The following is a 21,679-nucleotide window of genomic DNA, read 5'->3' on the forward strand; positions in this document are numbered from 1 at the left end:
GCAAAAATCATCGTACAAGTGTACCTTGGAGATATGGTGGGTTTAGTTCCAGACCACCACAATAAAGCTAATGTTACAATAAGTTGAGTCACAAAGCTTTTCATTTCCCAGTGCATGTTAAAATCATGTGTATACTATACTGTACTCTATGCCATAGCATTATGTCTTTAAAAAAACCAATGTGCATATCTCAAATTAAAAATACTTCATTGCTAAAAAATATGCTATCTTTTTGCTGATGGAGGGTCTTGCTGTGATACTGATGGCTGCTGATTGATCAGTGCTGAAGGCTGGGGTGGCTGAAGCAATTTCTTAAAATAAGATGACAACCAAGTTTGCTGCATCAATTGACTCTTCCTTTCATGAATGATTTCTCTGTGGCAGGCAATGCTCTTTGATAGCATTTTACCCACAGTAGAACCTCCTTCAAAATTGGCATTAGAAAAAAAAAATGGCATTAGAAAAAAAATTGGCATTAGTTCTCACACATCTTGCCATTGCTCTGTCAATCAGGTTTATGTCATATTCCAAATTCTTTGTTGTCATTTCACCTGTCTTCACAACATCTTCACTAAGAGTAGATTCTATCTCAAGAAGCCACATTCTTTGCCCATCCGTAAGAAGCAACTCCTCATCTGTCAAAAATTTATCATGAGCTTGTAAAGAAGTTGTGGTGCATATATACAATAGACCATTCAGTTCAGTCGCTCAGTCGTGTCCAACTCTTTGCGACCTCATGAACCGCAGCACACCAGGCCTCCCCGTCCATCACCAACTTCCGGAGTCCACCCAAATCCATGTCCATCGAGTCAGTGATGCCATCCAACCATCTCATCCTCTGTCGTCCCCTTCTTCTCCTGCCCTCAATCTTTCCCAGCATCAGGGTCTTTTCAAATGAGTTGGCTCGTCGCATGAGGTGGCCAAAGGATTGGAGTTTCAGCTTCAACATCAGTCCTTCCAATGAACATCCAGGACTGATCTCCTTTAGGATGGACTGGTTGGATCTCCTTACAGTCCAAGGGACTCTCAAGAGTCTTCTCCAACACCACAGTTCAAAAACATCAATTCTTCGGCATTCAACTTTCCTTATAGTCCAACTCTTGCATCCGTACATGACCACGGGAAAAACCATAGCCTTGACTAGACGGACCTTTGTTGGCAAAGTAATGTCTGCTTTTTAATATGCTGTCTAGGTTGGTCATAACTTTCCTTCTAAGGAGTAAGCATCTTTTAATTTCATGGCTACAATTGCCATCTGCAGTAATTTTGGAGCCCAGAAAAATAAAGTCAGCCACTGTTTCCACTGTTACCCCATCTATTTGCCATGAAGTGATGGGACCAGACGCCATGATCTTGGTTTTCTGAATGTTGAGCTTTAAGCCAACTTTTTCACTCTCCTCTTTTCACTTTCATCAAGAGGCTCTTTAGTTCTTCTTCACCTTCTGCCATAAGGGTGGTGTCATCTGCATATCTGAGTTTATTGATATTTCTCCTGGCAATCTGGATTCCAGCTTGTGCTTCCTCCAGCCCAGCATTTCTCATGATGTACTCTGTATATAAGTTAAATAAGTAGCTCCTCCATTATTATAGGACCACTAGAGTTATCCTCTTAAAAAACAAAGCTAGATTTGTCACGTATCTGTTTAAAAGCCTTTTCTGGCTTCTGCATGGCTAGGAGGAGGACTTTTGTACCTAGGACCTACACAATCCCTGAAATCTCAGGTACAATTTAATGTGTGTCATTGTATGTGCATTTTTTTTTTTTCTAGGCATTGGCTCATAGCTTTGTTCAGATTCTTGGAAGTGTCCTTGACTTCCACAGGCTAAGAATCATAGGCTTGAAGGGTAACATGCCATCTCCTTTCTTTAGAATACAAGGTCCGCTGTTATTTAACTTCAGTTCTACCTGCTGTTACACCTCAGTATTTAACAGAACATTTTTTGAGCCAGGTCGTATTGTACTACTCAGTGCTGGGCATTGTTGTGTGTGCTGGAGAAAATGGGGATAAACAGATGGAACTCACCTTTCATGAAGGGCTGAGATTGGAGAGGATATGGAAACAGAAAGCAAGAGATACATAAAGAGAATAATATATTTTTAAAAAACCAGTAAGTGCCACTTGGGAAGTGGAAGTAAGATTATATGAATGGTAGTGAGAGGTTACTCTAGGTGGTATTTGTAAATTGGCCAGTTGGTCAATGATAACTCTTAGGTTATTTTTAATGGGAGTAGCTAAAGAAGCTTGAAGAGGATGAGTGTTAGCTATCCCCCATGATTTCACAACCATGTTCTAAGATTAACCACACCCTGATAGAGACATTCATGAACTAAACCTCTACCAGGAGTCAGGCACTCAATGTCATATACTTATTCTGTAGGCTCAAAGAAATCCCAGCTCTCTGTCCTTTTAAGTGCTCCCCAAAATACCAAGATTCCAAAGTCAGGATTCTTGCTACCCTGAAAGCCCAATAGCAACCAGAATTTTCCACAATTCACAGCTGGCTAATGATAGAATAACTTGGGATTTGACTTAGAGAGTCTCCTCAATGGGTAAAACCTACAGACTCCACTGGTTTTGTGTACTCTGTACATACAAGTGGGGGAGAACGTTTTCATACATTTTAGCTAGTGCAGCTGTTTTCTTCTTTGGGGTTCTCCCAGAAACAGACCCTGAGACAAAAGCTTGGGTACAGATATGTTATTTCTAAGATGATTTCAGGAAGCACAAGTGAAGACGTAGGGAAAGTAGAAGAGGAAAGAGAGGAAAGACAGCAAAAGTTTTGCTAAGGAGAAAGTTATGGCTGTGAGTATTGTTGTTCAGTCACTAAGTCGTGTCTGACTCTTGCAACCCCATGGACTGCAGCATGCCAACCTCCCTGTCCCTTACTATTTTCTGGAGTTTGCCCAAGTTCATGTCCATTGCTATGAGTGGTTGGACCTTAACCCATCGGGGACCCTTTGGGACATCACAAACAGCAAACTTCAGAATCTTTCCACCAAAGGACAGACAGACTGTGGTATTTATCCAACGACTCCCATCTCCTATCAGTTGAAGATTGCCTCTGGGGACACTGACTCTCCTGGGTGAACCTGCTTTTAGCAGAGCAAGCTCCAGGGGCAGCAGACGAGAGTCAAGCAGAAAAAAGATACAATGGCTTCAGGCGGGAGGTGGCCAAGCTCTCAGACACTCGGATGCAGGTAAACCCAAATGGGCAGAAGGGTGATGGGGAGGGGTACCCTCTCATGGGGATCTTGAAAATTTCACAGCAAATCTTATTTCTAGTTTACTAATAAAATCCCATTTCTGACACTGACTGTACTACTTAGCCAAGTGTTTCTTGTTGATCTAGACATAAATACCAGGTGCTCTGACCATGGGCTTCCCGGCTAACTGGCCATCCTCATCCCACACTGTGCATTCTTGATTGAAATGCTAACAGTCCCTAGCTCTTAACCCAAGTCTCACACACGTAATACCGTATTTTCATGCTGGGGTCTTAAGGTACCTTACAGATTCTCTGACAGGTGTGTAGCCAGGGAAGGTGTCTTGGAGGAGGTAACCACGAAGCTGAGATCTAAATGACAAGAAAGGGCCAGCGGGGCAAGATTGAATGTTTCAGGGACAGGGACCAGTTCCTGTCACTTCCTCCCCCTCCCTATTCCTTCTTCTTGGGCAAGCCAGAGCTTTTTATGCTTTTGTTTGTCTGGACCTGGAAAACAGCTCTCACCCACCAATACACTTGAAATGTCCTCTGTAGACTTCAAAGCCCAACTCAGATAGTAGGTGCTCAGTAAACATTTGTCCCATGAGAAGCATCAGTAATTTGGGCAGGTGGTCAGGATAATGAGCCAGGGTTGGTTCCTCTTCCTGAGACACTGCTATCAAGTCCTCACACCCCCCACCCAGCTCCTCATCTCCAGGAGTACCAGGAAGGGAAATGGTAAAAATGCCTGAAAAGGGAGAGACTTTCTTCTGTGTGCTGAGCACAAAAGCCGGACTTTGGGGATACACCACAGCAGAGGTTTAGCCTCTCCCATTCCATGGTTTAATGTGTAACTGGTCACCTTTCCTGAATGTCAATTTCTTTTATTTGCCAGTAACACCGTTCACATTGTTTGGTCTCCTTGGTTACCATGCATAGTTTCAGATTCCCTGCAGATGCTTTACCAGCCTGGCCACCTAGGCTTCATGTTGATTGACAGGGACTTTGACACCTTGTCTCCAGCCCCAGGAGCCTGACCAAGGCTAGACTTCCCAAATCCCCCAGACACGTCCCCCAAGCCACCCTTACCCAGGGGCCAGCTTCTAAGAGCCTTGGATATTCTTTGAGGGTAAGAGCTTTGGGAGCGGGGCCTGCATCTCATACATTGGAGGTGCTCAAAGAATGCCAGCAGAGTTAAACCAAATTGCTCTCCCTTCTGCTAAGTTTCCTTCATTCGAAGATGGTTTCTGCCTCCTGGAAGAGATCACACTAACCTAGAAGCTTGCCCACCTTTCCTTCCTCCTCTCCTTCAGTGAGCGTCTAACATGTGTCAGGCACAGAGGGGCCCGTGGTAAATAAGTCATTCCAGGCAGCTCTTTTAAAGTGATGACCTCACAGTGGGGGTTGGGGGGCGAGTCAACAAGTCAACTTGGTGACCTCGGATCTTGGGAGATGCTCGAAGGGAAGTAAGCAGAGCCCCCTGACAAAGGGGAGAGGAAGGGAGTCTGCTCTGTGGAGGGCAGTCAGGGAAGGGGCCATTGGAGGAGGTGCCAGAACACTTGATGAGCAGGTCAGTGCCTTAATGATACAAACTTTCCTTTCCTAAAAAAAAAAAAAAAAAAATCTGTAACTAATAACATAAAGTTAACTTTTCTTCCTTTTGGTCATGAGTACATGGGTATTTATTACCTTTCACATTTTTTTCTGTGTCAAAAAAGCTTTCTGCATGAAATCATCTAACTGGAAAGTTCTACTTCAACAATTCACAATTTGTGACTCGTGAGCTGTAGCTCATATGAATGATGAGTAGACACCTTGAAGCATCCACACTGGGTCCCTGAATGATTTTCTGACCCTTGTTTTGTGGCCACCCAAGCCTTTCTCCTCTTCTTTTCCCAGCAGACTCTTATTCATGCTTCAAAACCCAGCTCAAATAACACCTCCCCAGAAGCCTTCTAATATTTGTTCTTTTTATTTAGTGAATTTATTCGACTGTGCTCGGTCTTAATTGCAGCATACGGGATCTTAGTTCCCTGACCAGGGATCGAACCCAGGCCCCCTGCATTGGGAGCATGGAGTCTTAGCCACTGGACAACCAGGAAGTCCCCAGAAGCCTCTTAAGAAGAGGCAGATGTTCTATGGGTGGTGGTTACTCAGTATGTCACTTATATATTTCTAATAACTCTTAGCATATTGTTTCATAGCTTATTTGTTTGCATATATAGACTCTTCCAAGGCATCCTCTGAATCTCATTCAACTTTTTATCCTTGATTTCTGGCACAGAGCACATAGTAGCACACTGTAGATTCTCAATAATGATTCTCCGTGATGCCTGTTGGATGAATGAATGAATGTTTAACCTTCAAGCAACAAGCTCTCAAAAGAGTATTAATAGAAGATATTTGCATACAAGGAATATGTTAATTAAAATTAGTTTTATTTATTCATTCATGCAAACTCAGCAAGAACCCCATTTGGCTGCTGTTAATGTTTAGCCTGATTTACTGTAAGTACTAGAAATGTAAAAAATGTGTTTCTTTTCAAAGGAAAGCCACAGTTCCTCCTGGCTTTTCCCCTTCCCTCCTCCCATTTATCTGAATTAGTAAAGCTTTACTTTAGTTCAGGTCTTTTCCTGAGACTTGCAGGCTGGTTGCATGGTAATTTAATTACTTCTGAATCCACCGAAGGCAAATACCAAGCAATCTACGGGGAAAGATTATGGAGTTCCAGGTTATTTATTAAGTAAGCCTTGGTAGTCCTTGGGGTGGTAACCTCACCCCTCATACCTGCCCCTTGGGGGAGGGAAACCCAAGTAGAAAAGTCTACATTTTGGAGTATGCCAGCAGGGGGATGGCAGAACCCTTCTATAAAGACCAGCCAAGATAGGGGGATGCTTAGCTCCTCCTGAAACTCAAGGGTTCTTCCTGGAGAGACACAGATTCATGAACACAGAGCAGCTTCCTTTTCTTTCCAGGAAGGAGTTGCCCGCCTCAATGAGCAGGTTGTTGGGGGAAGTGTGGGCCTGGAGGGGAACTGACATGGTTCATATCCCAGTTCTGCCTCTTTCAAGGTGGGAATGTTACAGGGCTTCCCTCTGCCTCAGTTTCCTCACCTGTAACGTGGGGGTGGAATAGTGCCTCCACTTCATAGGATTCTGAGGATCAGAGAAGCTAACACACACGAAGTACTTAGAACAGGTACTTAGAATAAGTGCTCAGGTATAAAAGGAACTCCGCAAGAAACTCATCCACGAGGCCCAGATGATTTAGACTGTGATGTTCATTGCTGTCACTTGTCCCTTGGCTGTTTCCTCACCTCTGTCCCATCTGCCTGGGAGTTCTTTGTTGTTCAGTCACTAGGTTCTGTGCCGCTCTTTACCAACTCATGGACTGCCGCACACCAGTCTTCCCTGTCCTTCACTGTCTCTCAGAGTTTGCTCAAATTCACGTCCTTTGAGTTAGTGATGCTATCTAACCGTCTCATCCTCTGTCACCCTCTTCTCCTTTTGCCTTCAGTCTTTCCCAGCATCAGGGTCTTTTCCAACGAGTCAGCTCTTCATGTCATGTGGGAAAGTATTGGAGCTTCAGTTTCAGCATTGGTCCTTCCAGTGAATATTCAGGGTTGATTTCCTTTAGGACTGACTGGTTTGATCTCCTTGCCATCCAAGGCACTCTCAAGAATCTTCTCCAACACCACATTTTGAAAGCATCAATTCTTCAGTGCTCAGACTTCTTTATGGTTCAATTATCACATCCATACATGACTACTGGAAAAACCATAGCTTTGATTATATGGCAAAGTGATGTCTCTGCTTTTTAATACACGGTCTAGATTTGTCATAGCTTTTCTTCCAAGGGGTAAGTGTCATTTAATTTCATGGCTGCAGTCACCATCTGCAGTGATTTCAGAGCCCAGGAAAATAACATTTGTCACTGATTCCACTTTTTCCCCTTTTATTTGTCGTGAAGTGATGGGACCAGATACCATGATCTTAGTTTTTTAAATGTTGAGTTTCAAGCCAGCTTTTTCACTCTTCTCTTTCACTCTCATCAAGAGGCCCTTTACTTCCTGTTCACTTTCTGCCATTAGAGTGGTATCATCTGCATATCTGAGGTTGTTGATATTTCTCCCGGCAATCTTGATTCCAGCTTGTGATTTATCCAGGCCTTTTGATGATGTACTCTGCATATAAGTTAAATAAACAGGATGACAATATACAGCCTGGTATTACTCCTTTCCCAGTTTTAAACCAGTTTGTTGTTCCATGTCTAGTTCTAACTGTTGCTTCTTGGTCTACATACAGGTTTCTCAGGAGACAGGTTAGGTGGTCTGGTACTCCCATCTCTAAGAATTTTCCAGTTTGTTGTTGATCCACACAGTCAAAGGTGTTTGTGTAGTCAATCAAGCAGAAGTAGATGTTTTTCTGGAACTCCCTTGCTTTGTCTATGATCCAGTGAGTTTGATCTCTGGTTCCTCTACCTTTTCTAAACCCAGCTTGTGTATCAGGAAGTTCTCGGTTCCCATACTGCTGAAGCCCAGCTTGAAGGATTTTGAACATAACCTTACTAACATTAAAAATGAGTGAAGTTGTGTTGTAGTTTGAAAACTGACCTTTTTCAGTCCTGTGGCCACTGCTGAGTTTTCCAAATTTGCTGACATACTGAGAGCAGGACTTTAACCGTATCATCTTTGAGGATTTCAAATAGCTCAGCTGGAATTCCTTTTCCTCCACTAGATTTGTTCTTAGTAATGCTTCCTAAGGCCCACTTGACTTCACATTCCAGGATGTCTGGCTCTAGGTAAGTGATCATACCATCATGGTTATTTGGGTCATTAAGACCTTTATTGTATAGTTCTTATGTGTATTCTTGCCATGTCTTCTTAATCTCTTCTGCTTCTATTACGTCCTTACCATTTCTGATGTTTATCGTGCCCATTCTTGAATGAAAAGTTCCCTTGATCTCTCCAGTTATCTTGAAGAGATCTCTAGTCTTGCCCTTTCTATTGTTTTCCTCTTTTTCTTTGTATAGTTCTGGCTATTGTGACTTAACTAAATGAATATCATTTTGTAAAGTGTTACAAAAATATGCAGGTTTTTTTTCTGGCCCAAACACTAACCATGTGGGGGCAAGGTAAAGGTGGGGGACTTGAATTACAACTAGGGGGAGACAGTGATAACTTATCATCTAAGTCAGAGAACTGGAATAACCAAAACTATGAAATCAAATTCACACCATTGATATTGACTTATCAATATCAGTTTGTGTTTAGGGATTCTTAACCTGTGAGGTCTCAGGACTTTCTGCTCATTTATATCCAGTTTACATTAACTGGCTCCCAGCTTGCATTGCCATATTTAACATTACCCTCCCCTTCCAATACCCCACTTAGAACACTTTGGGATGTAGGTTGTGGATACATATTACTAATAGTGATGCAGTTATTAGGTAATAACTAATGATGATGTAAGTGATTAAAACGCATGTCATCTCCTATAATGAGAAGTATGTGATTCTTGGGTTGATTTTGGTTCAGCAGGTCACCGATGCTGTTAGGACCCATGCCTTTTCCCTTCTTGTGCTCTGCTATCCTCCGCATACTGGCTTTTTGTCGTCAAGCTTCTTTCTTCATGGTTGCAAGGTAGCCTTTGCAGCATTTCCTAACCCTTTCTCCTTCCCTTTCTCTCTCTCAATCATGGAGGAAAATATTGCCTAAATGTCCCTTCTCCCCAGACAGACTCACCCTTAAGTCTCACTGTCTAACTGGAACACAGGGCAACCTCTAGCCTTGTAAGGGGGACTAGGAAAAACAAGTGGCATTTTTAGACCTTATAGTATATGATGGGTCCAGCCAGCGATGAAACACAGTGGGAGAAGACTGTAGCCAACCAATCACTCAAGCTCCTCTTCTACAATTCTCATCTACGTTCCCTTTCCCCAAAGTCCCTTCCAACTCACATTAACTGGCTGGTTATTTTTTCCCTGTCTATAGGTTCCTAAGTCTGGAGCTGCTACATATTCATGCAAAGGTCGTGATCTGCTTGATTCTAGGAAGCTCATGTGGCCCATTACACACGCGGTGCCTCCTGGCATGTGTACTACTCCACCAACAGGCCTGTGGACCATTTCTCACTCAGTCTACATTGATCTCTGACCTCACCCTTCACCTTCTCACTAATTTCCTAATTTGTTAGTTTTCGTTCATGTAGTCAATAAGCATTTATTGACCACCTGATAAATGCTGGGACCTGGGATAGGCATTGTTTGGTGGCCATGCAGAGGATGAAATGTGTGCATTAGTTGCTTAGTCATGTCTGACTCTTTGCAACCCCATGGACTGTAGCCCACCAGGTTCCTCTGTCCATGGAATTTTCTAGGCAAGAATACTGGAGTGGGCTGCCATTCCCTCCTCCAGGGGATCTTCCTGACCCAAGGATAGAACCTAGGTCTCCCTCATTGTAGGAGGATTCTTTGCTGTTTCAGACACCAAGGAAGCTGGTGGTGGGACTGAGGATGAAATAAACATGCAAAAAGCAAATCCTCATCCTCTAGAAGCTGCATCCTAGGGGTGGAGACTGAGAAGTGAACAAATATTGACTGAGTGATAAGTGCTGTGGTCGAGCATGCCACACAGTCCGCAGGAGTACAGAGCAAGGAGTGGCTGAAGCTGGGAGGGCCTTCCAGGGGAGGTGACATTGGAACTGGGTTCTGAAGTTTGCATGCCATGTTTCAGGCAGAGGGATAGAATGGAATGCAATGTTGTAGAGGAAAAAGCTCCACAAGGCAGGATACAATGAGCGATGTGACCAGTCTTGTTGCTTAGTTGTGTCCGACTCTTTGCAACCCTACGGACTGCAACATACCAGGCCTCCCTGTCCTTCACCATCTCCCAGAATTTGCTCAGGCTCATGTCCATTGAGTCGGTATTGCCATCCAACCATCTCATCCGGTCTAGAGCAGAATTGTTCAGTATAGTTAGAGCCAGGCAAAGGACCTGGATTTTTTTTAATACATGATTTTTAAATTTTTCATGTCTTTATTTTTGCACTGTGCTGTGTAGCACACATGTGGGATCTTAACTCCCCGACGAGGGATCGAACCCAGACCTGCAACCCCTGCACTGGGAGCACAGAGTCCCAACTAATGGACTCCCAGGGAAGTCCCAGGACTTGAATTTTATCCCAAGGAACACAGGGAACCATTCAAGCAGGGGTCCATGGCAGAGATGGCTCCAGCAGTGACTAGATAGGAGCACAGCCTTTTCAGTTAGGCAGTGTATGCATGCTAAATTGCCTGTCACGTCCGACTCTTTGTGACCCTATGGACTACAACCTGCCATAGGCTCCTCTGTCCATGGGATTCTCCGGGCATGAATACTGGAGTGGGTTGCCTTGTCCTCCTCCAAGGGATCTTCCCGACCCGGGGATCGAACCTGTGTCCCCTGTGGCTCCTACATTGCAGGTGGATTCTTTACCGCTGAGCATCAGGGAAACCCCCACTTTGCTGTGGCATGAGGCAAACACACCCAAGAAGACAGCATACAACTCAGGGCAAAGTGGGATGAGGGGGGTGGCTGGAAGGAGATGCACAGTTGGTGGTAGGCGACCTGCAGGTAGGGGCCTGGTGGGCAGGGAGTGGACTGGCAGGACATCACACGTGAGCTGGACCATGAAGAATGAACAGAAATTAGGGAAGAGAGAGGGAAGGCGAGGGAGCTAGGACTGCGCCCCTCAGGGAGAGCTTGTTGATGGGACCCCAAACAGGCTGGATGAGCAGCAGGGTGGGATCACTTGGAGTAAAGAAATGGGAGAGACTGGGAGGAGGGCTGGGCCTGGAGGTCTTTGATTTGTTGACTTGGCCCCGTGTTAGGTCTCCCATTGTTCCCCCATCCCTGTTCTGGTATGTGCCCCTCCTCTAAGAGTGTAGGATCCCCCAAGACAGTTGTAGGTCAAAATCCTGGGTCTGGCAGTTCCCAGACAAGTGGGATTCCTGGTCGAGAGGCTCCGCTTCCAGTGGGGAGGGTAGTATTTGCCTCAGTGGGGCACCTCCTCGCATGCCTGACCATCTAGGAGGGGATCGACACCCGCCTCCCGGTCCCTCCCTTGCAGGACATCCAGACCGGAGCTGGGTTCGTCCCCAGTCTGCCAGTGGAATGCTCCCAGAGGGAAGAGCAGGCTGTCCCCACCTCCACCCGGCCCTCGTGTGGAATGCCAGTGCCCGCAATGGCCGCTCCCTGGTCTCCATGTCCCGGCGGGAGATGATTAATGACCCAGCTGCACTGATGTGTTGTATTTAGGTCTATTCCTGAGAAGATAGATTTTTCTTTCCAGATCAAATGAAGGCAGCCCTTCTCCGGGCTGCGGGTCCCTGCCTGCCCCTCCCGATGGCAGGAGGCAACTCCGAAAGGTAAATGAGTTGATAAGCCAGTGGGGCAGTGGTGACTGTACCTTCAGGGGACCTTGGGAACAGTGTAAAGTCACCTTGATGTGTCGGGACTAATGACGCTGGAGCAAGCCAAACGGAGTCTGGTGGCACGGAGCCAGGAGGCAACCTGCGTGCCTGTGGCGTGGAGACGGGCTGCCAAGGCCTCCCCTCCGTCTGCCCGTGTCTGTCCCGTGGTGATGTTCACTCAGCTGTGACTCATACTGAGGAGCGCAAGACATGCAGCTCTCCTGTGTAAGAAGCAGTGTTACAGGTTGAATTGTGTTCCCCCCAAAGATGTTGCAGTCCTAACCCTCAAGACCTGTGAACATGACCTTATTTGGAAATAGGGTCTTTGCAGATGATCCCGTCCGGGTGAGATCATTAGAGTGGGCCCGAATCCAATATGACTGTGTCCATATAAAAAGGGGAAATTTGGATCCCCAAACAGACAATGTGCACGGGTTGAATGCCATATGAACAAGAAAGCAGAGGTTGGGCTGATGCTTCTAAAGTCAAAGTTTCCTAGCAAACCACCAGAAACAAGGAGAGAGGCCTGGGATAGATCCTCTCACTTGGACAGCAAGGAGATCAAACCAGTCCATCCTAAAGGAAATCAGTCCTGAATATTCACTGGAAGGACTGATGCTGAAATTGAAGCTCCAATACTTTGGCCATCTGATGCAAAGAACTGACTCATTGGAAAAACCCTGATGCTGGGAAAGACTGAGGGCAGGAGGAGAAGGGGACGACAGAGGATGAAATGGTTGGATGGCAACACTAACTTGATGGACATGAGTTTGAGCAAGCTCTGGGAGTTGGTGATGGACAGGGAAGCCTGGCGTGCTGCTGTCCATGGGGTCGCAGAGAGTTGGACATGACTGAGTGACTGAACTGACTGACATTCCTTCAGAAGGAACCAACTCTGCCAACATCTTGGTCTTGGATTTTAACTTCTAGGAATGTGGGAGAATCAATTTCTGTTGTTGTAAACCACCCAGTTTTGGATATTTAATATGACAGCCCTAGCAAACTAATACAGGAAATAATAATTGCCTGCCACTGTCACCAGGAACACCATAAGAGGAAGTGGCACACTGTGGGTGCTCTTGGGGAGTTATCAGGTCTTGAGGCCAAGGAGGCTCACCCCTAGCCACAGGGACCAAAACCAGGGTAGAGGCCGACAGATAGAGACCAGGTAAAACAAGAGGTCTGACGAATGGTCAGGCTCCTTGTTTCTACAGGACAGACATGTGGGGGCAAGAGGTTAGGAGGAGGCCACATATTATCTGAGTCCATTTATATATAAGAAATGTCCCCAGTAGGGAACCCATTCAGACAGAAAGCGGATTTGAGACTTCCCTGGTGGTCCAGTGGTTAGTCTTCGCCTTTTAATGCAGGGGGCTGCAGGTGAGAACCCCGGTTGGGGAGCTAAGACCCCACCTCCCTGGTGGCCAAAAAACCAAAAGAGAAAAACAGAAGCAGTAGTGTGACAAATTCAATAAAGACTTTAAAAATGGTTCACATCAAAAAAGTCCTTAGAAAAAGAGAAGCAGATTGGCAGTTGCTGGGGGTGAAGAGGGAGAAATAGGAAGTGGCTGCTAATGGGTACAGTGTCTCCTTTGCGGGTGATGAAAATGTTCTGGATTCAGACAGTGGGGATGGTTGCACCACTTTGTGACTGTAGTCAATGCCACTGACCTCTGCACTGTGAAGTGGGTAAAAGGGTAAGCTTTGTGCCGTGTGAATTTTCAGTCAATGCAGTCACTCAGTCATGTCCGACTCTTTGTGACCCCATGGACTGCAGCAAGCCAGGCCTCTCTGTCCATCACCAGCTTCCTGAGCTTACTCAAACTCACGTCCATTGAGTCGGTGATGCCATCCAACCATCTCATCCTCTGTCGTCCCCTTCTCCTCCCGCCTTCAATCTCTCCCAGCATCAGGGTCTTTTCAGATGAGTCTGTTCTTCCCATCAGATGGCCAAAATATTGGAGTTTCAGCTTCAGCATCAGTCCTTCCAATGGATATCCAGGACTGATTTCCTTTAGGATGGACTGGTTGGCTCTCCTTGCAGTCCAAGGGACTCTTAAGAGTCTTATCCAACACCACATGTGAATTTTAAATAGTAATAAAAAGTATATATATCACGTGCTTAAAAAGTTAGTACCTAAAACTCAAGAAATCCCAGAGCTGAGGTCATGTTTGAAGGAAGGAGTAGAGCTCATACTCGCATAGAATGACAGGTTCAGTGACTGGGGTTTCACTGACCCTTTGGTCACTTTTTTCAAAGCCACATTCTGGTCAGCTGCTGGATAGTAGCTCGAGGAGGGACCCTAAGTCTTCAGGGACACTGAGATACAGAATGCTCAGAATACCCAAGGTGGGCAGAGAATCTGTTGGGGAAAGGGAGGGGGTGGTCAAGGGAGGTGAGCGGTTTATAAGCCTGGCTCTTTGGGTGTAAGGGGGTCTAGGTCTCCTGGACCCTTCTATTCTTGCCTTCACCTGCCCCTGGGTTTGCACACTAAACGTTCCAAGATTCCACACAGTCTTCCTGACCTCTGACCTCTGGCCAGGCTCTGCAGACCCTTTCTGTGGTCAAGTGTTGGCCCTTCCAGCTCTCCCTCCTCAAGCTGTGGGGAGGAGCCAAAGCAAGCTCCAGTGAGGTGGCAAAGAGGCGTACATGGGGGCTGGTAATGCTCCCTGAAACACTAATGGAGGATTCTCACATGCCAGGCACTGTGCTACACACCTCCTTGCATTGAGTCATTTTGTCAAAGTGACAATCTGAAGAGGCTGACACTTAGAATTTCCACCCTGCGGATGGAAAACTGAAGCACTGAGAAGTTACGGGACTTCACCAGTTTCCCAATACTAAGTGGAAGAAGCAAGATTCCAACCCTGGGAGTCCTGATCCGGTGTCTGCATTTTAACTACTTGTGTGTGTGTGTCTGTGTGTGCGTCTGCCCAGGGGGCCTGGCTCTGGAAGCTGGAGGTGCTTTACAATGAGAAAATGGGGCTATAAAAAGCCTCCTGAAAGCAAAGGCCTGTGGCCTCCCGCGATAATGACTAGCATTTCACCAGAGCCCTGTGTGATCAGAGGGAGGCCCGCTGGTTATTAGCCAGTCTCCCTGGGCCACTTAGCTGGGAGCAGACACCAAGACTTGGTTCAGCTGGGAGAGCTGAATCACTGGGAGTGATTCAGAGACGGGCCTGACAGTGAAAAGCCAAAATCAAGGTGCCACAGGGGCTTTCTGGTCTTCCCAGGGGGCACAGGGGTGAAGAATCTGCCTGCCATTGCAGGAGATGCAAGAGATGCAGATTCAATCCCTGGGTCAGGAGGATCCCCTGGAGTGGGAAATGGCAACCCGCTCCAGGATCCTCGCCTGGGAAATTCCATGAACAGAGGAGTCTGGTGGGCAATATAGTCCAAGCAGTCGCAGAGAGGCGGATACATTGAACAGCTGAGCACACACACATACAGAGGCTTTGTAAGGAGGATGCCTTGAAGGAGGCATAGCTTGGTTCACCCCATTCACTGAGCATTTTACAACAGGCAAGGCATGGAGCTGGAAGCCGGTGGTGGCATGGGGGTTGGAGAGGGTGAGGTGCTTGGAGAGGATGCAGCCACAAAGACTCACATGTGATTTCTGCCAGAAGTCAGGGCGGGGTCAGCGAGAGTCTGAATGGACACAGCTGGAGGATTGGAAGAGAGAGCAGATAAGTCTGCATCAGAAGAGAAAGGTTTTCCCCTGGGAAGGAGCCTGGAATGAATGTGCGCCCCAGTGGCCATAGCCCTAGTCGGCAGCACGGGAACTGATCTAGAGCCCCCTGCCTCTTGGCTGGGTTATCCGGCTTCCTAGCAACTATGTTCACTGAGAACCCCATGAGTGTTCTAGCCTGGTTATTTATTTATTTTTGGCTTTGCTGGGTCTTCACTGCTGCACGGGCTTTTCTCTACTTGTGGCAAGTGGGGGCTACTCTCTAGTTGCGGTGCACACGCTTCCCATTGTGGTGGCTTCTCTTGTTGCAGAGCATGGTCTCAAGGGCTCTGGGGCTTCCGAGGTTGCGATTTCCGGGCTGAGGCGCACAGGTTCAGGAGTGGTGATGCAGCTGCCCCTCAGCATATGGGATCTTCCTGGACCAGGGATCCCGTGTCTCCTGCATTAGCAGGTGGAGTCTTAACCCCTGAGCACCAGGGAAGCCCTTCAGGCCTGATTGGAGGGAAGTGCTTGGTGGCCACACTGGCCTGGTGCTCAGAGCAGGTGAAATCGTGGCTCAGCGGAAGGCCAGTCAGACTCTATCTGCCTATTGTCCCATTCCTAATTCTCTCCCTTCCCTGGGGCACTCTCATAATACAGACGTTTCTAGAGTGAATGTCTTGGTCCAAATGAGTGATTCAAATGGTGGGTATCTTAGACATCACTCTTCACTCATGCATTCATTCAATCAGTTAGTCAGTCAATCCATACTTCAGGGAAGTCTTCCTAAGTGTCAGGTATCATGGTAGAGCTGGCCAGGCAGTGGTAAATAAGACGGACATGTATCTTTCCCCTCTGGGAGCTTATATTCCAATGGCAGACTGTGCAAATGTTTGAGGTCCTGCATATTAAATAGGTTTTGACTTTAACAGACTGGACACCCCCAGCCTCAGATTATCTGCTGATCTGGAGAGCAAAGAATTAGATGTAACATGAGGAGGAAATTCCACTTCATTTTTTAAAAAGTTAGAGATGAGGATGTTTTAAGGGATGATAAAATGCCTATCCCTCATCACACCCAGCAAGCGACTGGGCCCATCCATGACCCTTCTTGAACAGGGAGCCTCATCTGAAATTCTACCTAAATCTGTGTGTACAGGGAACCAGAGCACCAAGACAGAGGACCCTGCTGTGACCAAAGGAGGTAGCCTGCAGATGGCAGGAGTCCCTGGGGTAATCAGGAGCTCACCTGGTGAGTGCGGACAGTCCACACTTCCGTCATTTCTCCATTATTCTCCTGTCTTCTAGAAACTTTGCCCCATGCCTCAGCTTTCAGAGTTGGGCTGGACCACCCTGAAGAGGCTGCCCCACCTTTGCACAAACTGGAACAGCCAGTGTTTCTTAGAGACTCCTTACTATCCCAAAGACTGGGAATCTTTTCCCCAAAAAGAAGCTTTGTCAAATAATTCAGTCTCCTAGGAAATCTTTCTGGAAGAAGCAGAGACAGCAAGGCCCCATGGCCTTTCAACCTTGGGCAATTCTGTCCGGAATGTCACCCCTATCCTTTTAAAACCCACTACAGCTGCGAGCAGACCACTGGGCCCTGTCACGCCAGGCACAGGTGACCCCAGTCCCAGCCCCTCACCTGCACGTCCTCTCCCCTTTCCCCACTCCAGGAATGTCCTGTGTGTCCCCCCGAAAAGCCTGCCTGGCCTCTGAGCTAGGAAAGCTCTGTCTGCTCCCTCCCTGCCTCCTGATCTGGCAGGAGGCATGGAAACTTTCGTGGAAAGCACTTGGGCTGACGAATGCTCCCAAGTCAGGACTTTGACTCCAGCCCTGATCGGGCCAGGAGCTCAGGATGAGGATGGGGGGTGGGGTGCAGTGGGGGGACGGGTCAGACCCTCCTGCCCATTTCCCTCCTTGCTCTCTCGGCTGTCCATCACCCCTTGGTTCTCCCATGACCCCAAGTCCTCCGCTGGAGAAGTAACTGCCTTTCACACTTTCCCTGGTTTTTGTCCTCTCCCCATTTCCTCCTGCCCTTCATTGTATATTTTTCTTCCCGGCTTTCCAGTGCCCATCTGCATGGAGTCTGCATGGAGCTCGGTGGGGTTGAAAGTCGAGAGCTTTTTTTGCTGTTTTGTTTAAGACCTGGTTATGGTTGTGGGATTTTTTTTTTTTTTTTTTTTTTTGTCAGCTGCCTGTTATATCAATCACGGAGTCGGGATCTATTTATAGGTTGGGAGTACTGTGTCCTTAGTCACAAAGAGACACAGACAGGGGACTGTCAGCTGGTGCTGGAGGAGCTGAGCGACGAGCCATCAGCGACTGGAAACAGCTGAGGGGAGCCCCTTCCCCGCCACCCTGTCCCCTCCCCAGCCCCAAGCATGTAAGTACCGGACTCTTCCTACCCTCCGCCCCTGACTCTGCCCTGGACCCTTCTGTCCTTTGCCCCACACCACGCTGCTTTCTTCTTCTCTCTCTCTCCCCCGCTCTGTCTTTTTCATGGATGAAAATATCTTCCCCCTTGCCTGCTCTCTCATCCTGGGTTTCGGCACCCTCGAGCATCTCTGGGTGACCCAGAGGAAAATGTTGCCTCTCGCAGACTGTCCTGGGAAGGTCAGAGGGACCCGGAAGGGTGGGGAGGGACAGTTACACAAACTCATTTGGAAATCAGTAGGTCCTCTTTTAGTTTTTTTATTTGTTTTCACTGAGAAAAAGTAAGTAAATCAAAAGGGCAAGGGAAAGTTTACATGCGACTCCGCGGGGTGGTTATGTCTCCCAGCGTGAAAACTTTCATTTGCTGGCAGCTCCGGCTCTGGGTGAGCTGGGAAGGTTACAGAGGGAAGACCCAGTTCACACAGGACAGGTGATGATGGAGGGCTCCCGGCAGACTCGGCTTCAGCCCGGGAGCTTCCTGGTTCAGGGAGGGAATCATGAAAGTCCCGATAGCCAGCTTTTCTATAGCGCCTTAAAGGAAAATGACTTTTTTTTTTTTTTTTTGCACGGAGTTTGCTTTGAGAAGTTGGGATGAGAGCTGACACTTTGTCTTGCCTTGCGGGCTTTTGTTGGCTCACTCATTTGGTATGTTTTCTTCATCCTGAAAGGGGAAGTGGGGTAGGGACTGGGAGTGGAGGAGCATCCGAAAGGACAGAAGCCGGGTGTGGAGTGCCGTGGAGCCATTGCTCTGCATCCTTCGAGAAGGAAAAAAGTTGATATAAGGGTCCTTGTCAAAGCCATACTTGTCTCAGACAAGCAGAGCACAGACTCTGTGAGCACGCCGGCAACTCCTAGAGACGGCAGTCCCCAGGTATTGTCTGCTGGTCCACACCACTTAACACGCCACCAGCTTCCTGTGGAACATTTGGGGCTTTAGTTTCTGGAAACTGCATAGTGTTAGCTAAAAATGCTGCAGTTGGGGAGATTTGTTATATTTATAACAAATATATATAACAATATTTATGAAGAAATAGAAGCCCTAAATTTTGGGAATAAAAAAGCAATGATGCTTAATGTATATGATATACAACTTTAAAATGCATCCTTTTTTACAAGACAAATAATACCTGAGTCTCTATTTACTAATACAATGCTTCGAATAAGCTGCATTGCTAAGCACTACTTCTTGATTTCTTTGGGAAAACAAGATCCCAACTCATCAATCTTTACAACAATTTAAAAGCAGTAAACAAAACAGATATGTCTGGACTGTTTTGATTAAAAACAAAATCATTTTAACAGCAAAACTGACTTGAAGAAAGTTAAATAATATGGACGCTGGCATATATTTAGAGAGGTGGTTTGATCTCATTTTTATTTTGACCTTTATGAAACTTTCACTTTCCTCCTCTTGGTTCTGTATTTTTATCAGTGTTTATTTAAGATTATTAATGCCTTTAATCCATTCATTTATTATTTTGGAGGACAGAACATGTGAAGTTTACTTTCTAATCTCTTATTCCTTCCTGATCCCCATTAGGATTTGAAAGTAAACTTTATATGTTCACTATATTCACTGCTAGAGAAATTAGAAGAAAGAGTTTTGTGTAAAATCAGGAGAAATGTCATTATTTCAAAACTAGTAGGGAAAGTAGAGTCCCAGAAATCGAGAGAAAAAAAAAAGGAAATGGGCATATTCTATACCTAGCATTATTACTTTCCCTAGTCCACAGACTCTGTTTTGATAAACATATCCTGCAAAGGTTTCCCATAATAATACTGAAGTGGGATTTGGTGGGTGATTGTTAATTAAAGCTCAAGTGAACCAAGTGATTGAGACATTGCATTCAGAAACCTCAGCAGCCAGCTGTTGGCAAAATTGAACTGTTAGGACTGTCTGATCTCAGTGGCTTTTTAGGTAAAAGTATGAGATTCTCCAAACCTTTTCATACAAGAGCAAGCCGTTCCCTCCCCTCCTCAGCATGCACCCTGGAGCCTGCCGGCCCCAGATTAAATGCAGTGGGGGTGAGTCCCATGTTTCTGAATAAGTCCTGTGTTCTTATTAGTGTTATCAGTTGAGACGAGAGAATATTTGTTGTCATATGTAGACAAGAACTGCTCCTTCCTTTGGCTACCTGTGGACACTTTTAGGTGGAATGGGGGCTTGTTTGACAGTATGCTGGAAGGCCTGGCTTTCCCCCTCAAGTTCAGGATGTGGTTTTGCCCCTTTGGACTTATGTATAGAGATGCAGTTGGGCAAACTGCAAGGCTTTTGCATAAGGCAGCCTGTGATTACTTAGTTTCTGCTTCAATAGCGATTAATTTTATGTGGACCAAGCTCCTGTCAAACTCATTTGTTTTTTTTTTCCAAACTGATTTCTTACATGTAATTGGTCACGGGGCTGTCTGTGACTTCAAGTCGGTAAAATCTCCCCCATTCCATCCTCATCATTGTTTATTTCTTTGATGTAAATTCACAGTCGCCTGTGTACATGCTGTTGTTTTATGCGTCCCCCCCTTCCGCCAGCTCGTAGAAACCCAGCCCCGACCTCTTCCCAAATGGGGGACAGTGGGGCCAATGAGCAGGTGCTTTGGACTACAGCAGGCTCAGGTGCAGGGCCATCAATCTCGAGGAAGAAGGAACTGCAAATACCTGGAAAGCGCTCCCCTCATTCAAACAATTTCCCCTCCAAATATCCCACAAATAAAAAATGGCAGTTGGCAGGATTTTTCAACCAAAGCCCAAGTACAGCTGTTTCTCCCCATCACTTCACCTCTACAGTGTATCTGTCCATCTTTTTCTTATCTCTATTTTTACATTTCATTATCCTCCTGTACTCTCGCACTCTCTGTCTCCCCCCTTCCTTTCCTCCCCCTTCTCACCTTCCCTGAAAAACACATTTCTATCTGGCACAGAAAATAAACTCAGATTGTGGGTAGTTATGTTAATCTAATTCAATCCTCAGCGGGTTAAGAGTGAAATTCTAATAGTGGAGCTGTTGAGGGCTTTTTTGTTAATGGCTTGGGGATTACATTGAGTTAAAGGCTCATTTCCTAATCAAACAGAGAGGGAGAGAGTGACTCCGAATATTTATGAGTCTCCCAGTGAGAATTTAAACATTCAACTCCAAAAGCAGGGCTTCTTCAGGAGGAAAGAGTTAAAACCCCTCAGGGCTGCTGGGGAAAAAAATTAAACCAGTTAAGCCATCAGCATTTCCAGGCTGCTGTGCAACTTGGGCCAAGTGGAAGGTGGAGGAGAGAGAGGGGGGATCATTTCACAAAGCGAAGATGGAGACCGTGGCACAAGCTCTGCTGTGTTCAGAAAAGGATCCCCGCATAGCAGACGCGGATCCTGGGTTCACTCAGGCCCTGGAGGGGCTGTGTGCCTTCAGCTCCCCAAATCAATTCTCTTCCAGGCCGGAGGTGAGCACGTGGAGACAGGAGAATGGCTCAATTTACAGGCAGTGGGAGAGTTCCCCCAGCTGCCTGGTGGAGCTGGTGGGGAGGGTCTCCCCCACTTTGGCCCCGTCTCTGAAATGCAGAGGGCGGGCTTCCCCCTCAAGAGCAAACTGGCACCCCCACTGGCTTCCCCTTTGCTCCGTGATCAGTCTGAGCCCCTCAGCTCCACGCACTGCACTCCAGGACCTCAAAATCCAGCTGGTTCACTGTGCCTAGAAGAAAGCAGGTGGAACACTCCCATCTCCAGCCAGAGAAGGCACGGAGCAATTTGGCCAAGGTCAAGCAAGGTCAAGGCCAAACTGAGGTCAGGAGTCCAAGTTCTGGGCAAGTGTACAGTAGAGGAGAGGGGAATGTTGGAGCCATATGGCTCCCGGGACTGTAGCCTCTTCCTTCTCCAGCTTCGGGGACAAGGGCAGGAATCCCTGATACTGGAGGATTCTGAGTGCTCTGCACACTTGGCC

The 21,679-nt window shown here is 46.7% G+C and overlaps 1 protein-coding gene across 1 annotated transcript in view; it reads left to right on the forward strand.

The window, feature by feature from the left end:
- Positions 1-17,265: 17,265 nt before the first annotated feature.
- Positions 17,266-21,679, forward strand: part of ESRRB (estrogen related receptor beta) — a 179,563-nt gene continuing 175,149 nt past the window's right edge. The window contains exon 1 of the mRNA XM_043472622.1: positions 17,266-17,709. Coding sequence (XP_043328557.1) covers positions 17,708-17,709 — 2 coding nt within the window. The 5' untranslated portion in view covers positions 17,266-17,707. The remainder of the gene's footprint in view (positions 17,710-21,679) is intronic.

This window comes from Cervus canadensis, chromosome 6 (genome assembly GCF_019320065.1).
Source record: "Cervus canadensis isolate Bull #8, Minnesota chromosome 6, ASM1932006v1, whole genome shotgun sequence".
Classification (NCBI taxonomy): domain Eukaryota; kingdom Metazoa; phylum Chordata; class Mammalia; order Artiodactyla; family Cervidae; genus Cervus; species Cervus canadensis.